The 11,339-nt window shown below is 42.9% G+C and overlaps 1 protein-coding gene across 1 annotated transcript in view; it reads right to left on the bottom strand.

Annotated features, from left to right (window-relative positions):
* foxo3b (forkhead box O3b) overlaps positions 1 to 8,810 on the bottom strand; it is a 42,379-nt gene extending 33,569 nt beyond the window's left edge. The window contains exons 1-2 of the mRNA XM_085246393.1: positions 8,494 to 8,810; positions 7,428 to 8,148 (exon numbers count right to left, since the gene is read on the bottom strand). Coding sequence (XP_085102519.1) covers positions 7,428 to 7,985 — 558 coding nt within the window. The 5' untranslated portion in view covers positions 7,986 to 8,148; positions 8,494 to 8,810. The remainder of the gene's footprint in view (positions 1 to 7,427; positions 8,149 to 8,493) is intronic.
* Positions 8,811 to 11,339: the final 2,529 nt, after the last annotated feature.

An 11,339-nucleotide genomic window follows, 5' to 3' on the forward strand; every position in this document is an offset into this window, starting at 1 on the left:
TGAGGATAAATGTGCTCATATGCAATCTTAACAAAAGCTAGATAAGATAAATTGATACCATTCTGTTGCCTGTAGAGTAAATATGCAGTTGAACCAGGGGCCCATTAGTTGAGCTAAGCATAAACACCAGCATCAGTGGGAAAACAGCTGTCCTTGCTCTGTCCAACAGGAACAGAACCCACTCACCACCTTGTCTGAAGTCCATTAATTAAATATATGTTTGTGTAATCCTGTTCAAAAGCTGAGGAAACACCCAATTTTTTGTTGTGTTGAGATATAGTGGAGGTCTGGACACAGATACTGACAGAGACTCTCAGCACGTTGACGTTAATGGGCTTGGACACACGGACTGTATATAAAAGATGGACATAGCAGCCATGACATCACCTCTTGGACCGTTTTTCAGACTGGCTGCAAGCAAGGAGGGATCTGACTGAGAGGACGGGGGATGCTTCACACATATACAACAGCAAACTCTCAATCACAACCGAGTTCTGCTCCAAATCACAACTTTTTTCTCATCCTTTTAGGGTCTAACTGGGACTATAGTTTAAAGGTCTGCACACAAAAGGCTAGGCAAATATAGTGCCAGTCAAAAGATGTTGGGGTGATGGTAGTCAACATATCACCCACCCCTAGAGTAATTTTATACCAATGTGTGGTGCCCTTGGTGTGATGCCAAACAGCATTGTACCTGCAATGTCCGCTAGTCGTGCACCTCTTAATATTTGTAACCTGGATTTTTGAACTGCTGCTGCCACAGCTGGCTTGAAGACTCAGGTGTCGGTTTTTACCCCTGTTTTATTGATATATATCAGTACAGAAGTTTCAAAAAACCTTTGAGTATAAATGGATGTGGCTGTGTGATCGCATTACATCTGGCACGTGAAGCAACCAAACCGGCAGGTACACTGGAGCCTTAATCCCTTACTGCATGAGGTAAAATGCTGAGTCAAACCAAGCCCTCATCTTGAACCTGCAATTCGTGTGTAGGACACATGTGTTTGTATTTTAGATGTTATCAATAACTGGGCATGTGCAGGCATGTGTCTGTTTAACACATGCAAAACACATAACACACACACTATGACCGGTCTGCTTCCAAAATCCAAGCCTTGTCAAAACACAGCTGGGCTCCACTGAGGTTTTAGGACTATTCATTCGTATTATAAAACCTTGAGTGTCTCAAAAACAGAGTTGCGTTACAATAATGGCCACCAAAAAAATAAATAAAAAATACTCCCTTGATATTGCCTTGACTCCTTCTTGTCTTTTTTCCTTAATGAGAGGAGAGGACCGAGATTTATCTCCATTCATTAGAGCCTACAACAGATCTCAAGAGTTGCGCTTCAGAGGAGCAGCGGCAAGCTACAGGGGAATGGCTTGTTTTTGCTCACCACGGTGTTTTACATCCAGACAAATGAGGGAGCTGGCAGGAAAATAATGAGGGATGGAGTGAGAGTGAGAAAAGGAGAGCGGACTAAAGAAGAGGAGTTCAAGCAATGAAGGAGAGACTGAAATGGTGAGAGAGGGTTCGCCTTTAGCCAAGAACAGGCCCTTAAAAATTAATATGGTGATCTGAATTCATCCCAAGTGCACTGAATAATTGAGAAGTGTCTTTGAGGAGAACAGGTCGTTCTGAGGGTGACATGGGTGGTGAGGATCCAGAAAATTAAGAGAAAAAGAGAGAAAGAAATCAGAAAGTGTGCTTTTTTATTGTCCAGCCTCCTTAATGTTCACACAAAGCTCTCCGGAGACTTCAAAATGTGCTTCTTTCTGTGTGTTTCATAGGCCTGACTAATTATGACAGAAAATCTGAAGAAGAATACAGGTTTTAATGCAGAGTCAGATGGATAGACAGATAAGGTAATGAAAAAGAAAGAAAAGCAGATGCTGGCACTTGTTGACGTACAAGCGGCCAAAAGTATTTGGACACCTTTGTTATCTTACATCTGTGAGTTTTTAATTATTGTTTCCTTGTTCCACTGAAAGGGGAATCCGAATGCTTCGGCACACAAATGAATACAAGACTATAATAGCGCATAACCTTGCAACATAGTTTGGGAAACACCCTTTCCTGCCAAACCACGTCTTTAAATCTGCAAGTGCAGATATTTTTGCGAGTACAGTGTCAGAAAACATCTGCATTTGGAACAGCTGAAAATGACAAATACAGAGTGAGTAAACCAAAATATAAAAGTTGTACAGCTAAGCAATGCCCTCAGGCTCACTACACTCTCTCTGTAAGCCAATGGGGGCTCCTATTTTGCATTGTTTTCTTGAGGTAGCTGATTATGGCCTCTTTAAAATAACACGTTTGGAAACTGACTTTACACTGACTCCAAGCCAGGTGTCATCACCCATCCCCTCCCACCATCTCACCCATGAGCTTATATGGATTGATTTCCCAGTTGGTCTTGCAGCATAATTTCTCCCTATGACTTATGCAGAAATTGCATATGGATATGATTTTGATTTGTCTGCATACTTTTGTCCCTTTAGAATGATTTTCAGATGCACATCTAGATGGGAAAAAGCTGCTTGGGCCTTTTAAAGAAGATGTTCCCATAGATTGGAATGGAACTGGATTGGAAATGGAACTGGAACAGAACCTGGGGGTTTCCTGCACACCGAGGTTGACTGCTCTGGAAGACGCTATTCACACTTGAGGGGGAGCCTGAAGCTGGTGTGTTCCTACAACCCATTGTCCCTTTCGTCTTACGCCCTTCCTTGGGGAATCACAGCCAGAGGGCAGTTGTAATACCCCAATTTAGAGCAAAGCTTGTTAATTTACCCCCTCCTCTCGTCCCCTCCTCTTACTGTCTCCCCCCCCCCCCCCTTTTTTTTTTTGCTTCACTTCCTTCACATTGGTAATTTCCCAGCTCCATCTGAGAGGACTTCAGATTGTGCTCCACATACATACAGACACATACACACACCACCCATTTCTCCTGTCTAATCTTTTTTGATATTCTCCTTCAGTATTATGAGAGTTTCTTTAATATCCCGTCATCAACCTCAAAGAGTGCTTAAAGCTGAGGTAGGCCACATGTTTTTCCTCTGGCTGGGCAAAAGAAATCCTTAATAATACAACTGTAATTTAAGTGGTCTGGGAGGGAACTAGACTCGTTTGCCTCCCTTGGACTCTGGTTTTAGGCTTTAGAAAATCCAGCCCTATTACGAGAGACTGGTCAATCACGTCTTTTCAGAACAGATCAGGTGAGTAGTCATATAAAAGGTGAAATAAAAATAACAATTTTACTATGGCATGCAGGGTTTCAGCTCATATCAAGAACTATTTTCACTATTTTCTGGTGTTTTATTTGATTTGCTGTTTCTAGAATTCGATCTGCACTCAAGCTGGGCTCCTATCACCCAAATAAATCTCATCCAACACTGGAATAATGAGCAAGGAATGAAAAGTGAAGAAAGCTGTATTTTCCCCCTACTTCCCTTTTTCTCCACCTTGTCCCGCTGTAATAGAAACAATAAATAATTTCGGCTCCAAAGAATCAACTGTTTCGGAGTGCCTGGATAATCAAACACAGGTTTTTGTAACTCTCTTTTCCGCACAAAATCAGATGGTCTAATATGTAACGGTTAGGTCCGGAGCCTGTTTCTATCCCTGCGTGTGTGACTGTTGCAGTTGTTCTGTAGATGAACCTGTTTTCTTTTCTCTTTGTAGAGTGAGAATCAGATAAGGTGCCTTTAACTCATGTGGTTGTGACTCAGTGTTCTGCGGTTTCAGCTGAACGTGAAGTCTCTCCAAGTATCCATCAATTATCCAAGGACTTTAATATTTGTTTAAAGTGTGTTGCAACCATAAGGATCTTAAAGACTAACATAATTTAATCAATAAAATTAATTTCAGATCCCTGTATTAATTTACAACTCCTGAACTGTTTCGATAAGCCCGAACATGACCAGACAAATGCACTAGATATGTCTCAGCATGTCTGTGTGGAAATGTCTGGTCTAACCCTATTTAAAAAAAACACACACAGACAAGAGCTTAAGCAATCAGCTTTATATCAGATGGTGATAACCGTACTTTATGTGCAGTGTAGCTGTTACAACCTCTTAACCTTAATTACCAATGTGACATAACTAGGGCTTGGCCTGTGACGGGCAGCCATTGGGAACAGGGAGCCTATTACAACGAGGTTAAGTAACACTGGAGCACAAAGTTCACTGCAGCTCAGAATACTTGCGTGTACTTGCACAGAAATACACACAGGTGCACCTAATCTTTCGTTTATGCAAACAACACGCACACACACACAAACCCAGTGTTATGCATGTGCATGCATGTGTGCTATTTTGAGATTCACTCCCCCGCCATACCAAAGCTTTTTAACACACATTTCAGCAACTCTGAACCAGACCACCCCCACCACCACCACGACAGAAACCTTGCTGAGAAACTGCAAAATATACTGGTTCAGTCCAAAAAGTTAGGTGTATTTGGTCTAGCACACTCAGGAAAAATGCTCATTGGATTCTGCTTCTGAGGGCAAAAAGACTAGTATAGAATTTTTGATAAGAATAAAGAAAAGATAAAGTTTTTCTTTTAACTTAGGAAATGAACACTTGTTTTCAGTGTCTAAGAACAAGTTAATGACAAATGGTACATGTTTCAGGAAAAGAACATCCAGTTTCCGTACCCGATTAAAGACAATCTAAGGTAATAAAAGCGTTATTGTTGGCTATCTGCTTTTACTGAGGCTGATGGTTAACTGAGAAAGACATGGAGCACAATGTTGTAGGTGGGAACCTGGAGAGAGACCTCAGGAGGATTACTAGGATTTGCTCAGCAAATCTCCTCAACAAAGGTGCCCTGGGTGCATGAAACTGTAGGTGTTCAAACCTCTGTGTGGAGGTGAAACCTAAGAGCAAAGGAAAGGGACTCTGAGGTCCCCATGCAGAGGCAGTCCTCTGAAAACTGGGCTCTGCAGGCTGTCTTTAGTTTCATGGGCTTTTCACTAAAGCCTTAGTACAGCTTGGGACATGCTCAGGCCTTAATGCTGAGAAGCCTGCTCATTATTTCAGAGCTGTAGAAGTGTCATCCTTTAAAAATCCAGTGTTATTGAATCACAGATTATTTCAACACAGATTTCAATAAAGATTTGGTGAATCCCTGCAACATGTTTAACTTTTTTTTCTCCAGTTTGAGACGTTTTGTATAACACTTTGAATAACTAGATTCCTCTATGAAGGAAAATGATCCCAGCTGTGGACGTACACCTAATGAACTTGTGGCTTTGATAAACATCACCACCCTGCAGATGGTATTTTACATCCCTAAACGCCACTGGAAGTAAAGCCCAAGATCAGCTGGAATGAATGGCCTGTATTTGTGTAGCACTTTCCTAGTCCCTAAGGACCCCAAAGCGCTTTACACATTCAGTCATCCACCCATTCTCACACACACATTCACACACTGGTGATGGCAGCTACATTGTAGCCACAGCCACCCTGGGGCGCACTGACAGAGGCGAGGCTGCCGAACACTGGCGCCACCGGGCCCTCTGACCACCACCAGTAGGCAACGGGTGAAGTGTCTCGCCCAAGGACACAACGACCGAGACTGTCCAAGCCGGGGCTCGAACCGGCAACCTTCCGATTACAAAACTCTCTGTTCTTGAAGTCTGGAAACCTGCAAGCACAAACCACTTTATCTAATTTACTACCACCGCTCCAGCACCAAAACACATTAAATGGAAAGTTTTCCTCAGCATCACACATGTAAACAAACCAGCACGCACAAGAATATGTTTCTGGTTAGTCAGTTGGCAAGTATCCTGAAGATTCCTGATCCAGACTTCTAATTTCTGTGTTTACCTTTGCTCAGGCTAAAAACAAATCCAATCTGATTCACAAAAGATGTTTTTTGGAAACCTCAAGGCACTCTTCCTAATGGCCTCAATAAACGTTGCTCACTGCTCATTTCCTAGAATCTCAAAGGATGTGATGGGTAGCATGACGCCGAGAGACACACTGGCCACTTGAATGAAATATGCCTGGTTAAAATAAACTGCACTACTCTGTATCACAGATCTGTGATAGAAAAAGACGTCAAAACTCTGTTACAGCTAAAAGCAGCTAGAGTCTGCCTGTCTTATTCAACAAAAAGAAGAAAGAAGAAGGCATAGGCTGTGAGCCCCGGCCAAGATTTACTGACAGGACATGTGTAACACTAAACCTCTGACAGCTTGGCCCTCATGCCCGAAATTCCAGGAGTAACAGCCCTGCATGGTGACGGTGAACTCGGCCTTGATGAGGCTACACCCCGAACCATATCACATAAGAAAACTTGAGAAGGCCTGACAAAATATGGGCCCCCAAAGGACCGATCCTTCAGCTTATGGTGGGTGTTAATCTCTGCCCTTTGACCTTTTGTACTTCCCTCCAACGCCCTCTCTTTTTTCACAGTCCCCATATGCCTTTTCAGTCACCAGATCGATGCATAACAGCTCGCCCAAACTCAGGGCAGATCTTATGTAATTCCCCCATGGTAGGATCAGCAACCTTGGCAGTTGCCTACCTGACCCAGGAGACTGGCAGATCCCTGCCAAGGTTTACATAACAAATAGCAAACAGGGCAATGCCTCTGTGGTTACAATAACATAATGGAAATGTCTCTCATATATATATATATTTTATCCAAGTGACTATCAAAGTGTCATTCTAGTATCGCAACCACAGAAAGACTGAATGGTTTCACTGAACCAACCACAGTGAGGTTTCATTGCAGAGGTTAGTCATAAAAGGAAGGCCTCGGGATTCAAATGTTTCCACTGAGCACTAGTGTTAAATTGTTATGTTTACATTCAGCTCCTTGGCCAACCGGATTAGCTGCTGTTCAGTAACTGTCTTATATAACTGCATCATTCTTTGAAAGTCTTATGTAGCACCGCTTTACTCAAAATATGCCACTGTGTTTCCAGACAAACTGATTCAAGTGTTCGTTTGCTCCATTTCCAGCCATCAAAGAAATATCACGGATCAGGAACTTGGAATTTTTCCAAGTCTTATAATGTTTTTTTGGAATAAGCTCCTCCTGTCACATTTTGTTACATTTAGAAGATAATTATGTAAAGGATTTACCAATCCTCATGCTGATTAAAGAGATTCGTGATCTTAAATGGCCTTAAAAAAACCCTGTGTTTTCTTACTGCTCTGTAATTTTTTCCATTAGCATGATAATGAGAGGTGTAATGAGTGCCAGACTTCCCAAATAAATAGAAGCTGAAAGGGGGGGGGGGGGGGGGGGGAATCTACAGTCTTGGCATAATTGAGTGCATGTGAGTGTCTGTTTGTGAGTGTACGTCAGTGGGTTTGCAAGCCACATGCTTTTTGTTTTTGTTTTGATGGAGGAAGGGGGGGGGGGGGGGGGCTGGTGGGCTGGATGGTGGGAAGACTCTTACCTTCCATCCTGCGGAGCTGTTGCTGTCGCCTTTGTCTTTGAAGTAAGGGATGGATCTCACCATCCACTCATAAATCTGGGACAGTGTCAGTCTCTTTTCTGGCGAGCTCTCAATGGCTTTGGTTATCAGGTCGGCGTAGGAGAGATTCCCCCAGGCGTTACGGCGAGATGATGTTTTCCTTGGGGTCTGCACGGCAGACAAGCTGCTGGGGTTCAGAGCGCCAGGGGTGGCCGTCGGGGAGTGTGTGGAGAGCGGGGAGCCACTGCTCTCCTGGCCGGGTGAGGAGAGCGCTCCATCGGCAATGGGACTGTTGCTACTCTGATCTTCTGCCGCCGCGCCAGAGCCATTGACACTGATGGCAGCCGCGGTGGCACTGTCCTCTTCGTCATCCTCTTCCTCGGGTATAATATCTGTGTCATTGCTCTCCGGCTTCACCGCGCTCGAGTCCGGTCGCGGCAGAGGCCAGGTGCAAGACCTTGGCCGCTTTTGGGGCTCAAAGTCCGGGTCTATAGCCACTTCCAGGTCCTTGAGTGTGTCGGGGAGCGGAGCCTCAGCCATTCTCTCCGGCTCCAATCACAATCTCGCCCCCGCTGCCAGATAATAAAGTTAAAGGACAAGAAATGGAGAGCTGTCAAAGTCGCATCCCATGAATGCGCGCTCCCGTCCTTTGTTGCTAATTCTATAGCAGGTAAGTCCCGAGAAAAACTTCAGTTATTCACGCCTGGGAAGGACAGGAAGAAAAACAAGAATCAAACCCAAAGCACTTGGTTATAGAAAAGCAAAAAAGCATAAACGACAACAACAACAACAAAAAAAAAGCCGAGTCTACAAAACACAGTGCTAAATGTGTCAGTGAAGCCACACTAGTACTATTTAAACATGGCACCCCGTGATCTTCACTACATTTATAATAAAATACTACTTCACTAATACTACTTCACTAACAGAAGCTCTACGTATAATCCCCTCCTGCTGCAAGAATCTGGAGAGCACCGGCGGAGGAGAAAGTGCTAAAGCTTCCTTTCTCTGGGGCATAAATCTGTTACGAACACTTCAAATTAAATACCTTGCACGGCCGGTCACTTGATAGCACAAAAAACCCTCAAATACAGAAAAGACTAAATCCCGGATTGTCCACAGCCACTTCCAGTTGCCATCTTGACTCTTTTCTCTTTCACTCCTCAAGTGCGCACAGCGATGTAAATGCAGACAGGACGCATGCAGGGCAAGTCGGTGTCGATGTGGAATAAGACTGCCACCTCACTCCGGGTTACTACTGTATCTCGATCTGCCCTCCACACACTGAGATACATACACACTCGCATGCATAGGCTCACACACGCGCATGCATAGGCTCACACACACTCTTTACACACGCGCGCGCACGCAAGTCGATTAAAGACCAGCCCTCTGGATCCTGCGCATGGGATCGCCTTTTAAAGTGACACTACAGTTACATCGGACAGCTGTATCTCTGCGCGCAGAGGAGGCTGGAACTAAAGATTGCTGCACGGCTGGGACACGTCCTGACATGTCAGTGAAGTGCAAAGAAATTAAAGGACACAGGAGGAGAAGGAAGAGGGAGAAACACCGAAGTCCTTAACATGTTTACTTCAGAAAGGATTTCACTGTTATTGGAAAGCTAACATATTGTTTCAGGAAATGGAATTTGTGCCACAACAGGTGCAGGTATATATATATTTTTTAAAACGCAACAAGTTTAATGTCAGTTGCTTCATAAAACCTTATAAATTGTTACATTTATCAAGTTTTATATATGATGCAATATTAAAATTATTCGTTTTTTCGCCAAAACATATCTAAAACATTTATATTAAAGTGATATTTAAAAACATACTGATTTACATCCATCTTTAAAGTTAACTTCCTATTCAGTACTCAAAGTTCAGTGGCCGATTGTGCCTTTAATCAGTCAATCACGCCCAGACCACTCCCACTTTTGTAGTCCAGAATTACGTCATCCCTTCTAGAGATGAGGAGAGTAATCCTAGATGGTTCTCGGTCCAGTAAGTGATGCTCTGGGCCTCCATCCCCTCCTCCCCGCTGCTTCTCCTCCACCTTGACTGCTTCAAAAGAGCCTCGTCCACGTCTTTGTTTCACCGAGCGCGCGTGTTCGCCTTTCTGTGCAGGAATGCGCGTTCATGAAAGACTGAAGCAAAAATATCACTGAAGCATTACAGTATGGATTCATTACTTTATCTTTTCAAGCATTTGATCCAATAACACGTTACAATTTATGTGCTGCTTTCTTTTGTTGATTTATCGCGTTTAATTTCTATGGCGTCATTGTCACATTTAAGGGTGAGGATATTGCTTCCACTACCAGTCAGATCATGCAAATAAACAATGTATTATCCATTTGCTGGCCTTTGAGTAAATCTCATCACAGTGCACAAGCATTAAGTATCAGTTGGTTGTTATTATTAACACTATTGTTTTACTGTGCTCAATGACACACATTTTCCCAGGTGGCCTGGTAGCCTACAGCTCACACGCTCATCCACAGCAGCAGGCTAGAGTGTGTACTGTACAGAATTACACACACACACACACACACGCATTGTGGGATGGTTTTTGTTCTCTTCATGTCAAAGAGAATACCTGATGCAGCAGTTTGGCGCCTGCCGAGAACTACAGAGTTAAATGCTCAGTGGATGTTCAGCGGGAGGTCAGGATGTCTGAGTTTACACACACACACACACAAAAGCCCTGTGTACTTTCACCAACATGATCACACTTTTATCTTTCAGCTGCTTTATATCAGGCTGAATCTTCAAGATATCCGAAGGGAGTTAGTGTTTGGTTACTCGGGGAGAATTTTAAGAATGATTTTGTTTGGGTTTAATATTTTTGCAGCAGTAAATCATTAACTACACTACATTTGATGGTTTCCCCCACTCTAACTACTATAAATCTGATGCACCGATTGTTATTTTTAAAATTATTTCAAGAACTTTGAGACATTTTTACACTGAATCTGCTCTTATAAACCTTAAAATTGGCTTTATTTGTATAACTTATTTTGCTTTGTAGTCTTTTATTTCTTCCATAGCTGTAGCAGTTATTTCTTGAGCACATTTATAGCATCTATTTAGCCAAAAAAGCCTCAACCTTTAGATCAGTGGTGTCAAACATAAGGCCCAGGGGCCAGAATTGGGCCAGCTGGACGGCTTTGGAAAGTGAAAACAAGGGTGCAGATTTTGGTCTTTTAATTATACACATATACATATACATACATACATATATATACACACACACATATATATATATATACATATATACATATACTGACTTGTGTTTGCTCTGTCATCTGGTCAGCAATATTGACATGCACATTTAAAATAATGTGCCTATATTTTCTTTTATTCTATGTAATATTTTATAAGTGGAAGGTATGCACTCTACTTCCTTTCTAGGTCAGTTTGTTGTGCTCCAAGATAAGTCAGCTTCACCCTACATGCCCCTTCTGAAGCTTGTAAATCCAGGATTGTCAACACACACAAATTAAAAAGCATCTGAATTTTAACTCCTCTTCTTTCGTCCAGGTGAAATCACAACATTATCAGGACAGTTTTAGGCAGCAGCCTGATAAGCGAATGGATGATATGACGGTGGATAGGAGTCAAAAGGTGAACTGTTTTAGTCTTCCCTATGTCAGCATGGGGTATCTAGAATCCAGGCAGGCTGAGGCGACAAACATCCCTCTAAGCCAGCGTAAATCATCCAATTAAGACAATCACAAAGCAAGGGCGGCCTTCTCTGTTTATGTCAGATGTTTACCCCAAATGGCATAATGGTCTGATTGGATTAGGGGCCTCCCCGTGGGTGGAGATCGTTTTAAAAAAAACAAATCCCAAACTTTAATTGAAAGTTGTATGGTGGGTGGACTTG

The sequence above is a fragment of the Mchenga conophoros genome, linkage group LG15 (assembly GCF_057382185.1).
Source record: "Mchenga conophoros isolate Kocher_MC1m ecotype Shallow Benthic linkage group LG15, M_conophoros_male_GT1.1, whole genome shotgun sequence".
In the NCBI taxonomy this organism is placed as follows: domain Eukaryota; kingdom Metazoa; phylum Chordata; class Actinopteri; order Cichliformes; family Cichlidae; genus Mchenga; species Mchenga conophoros.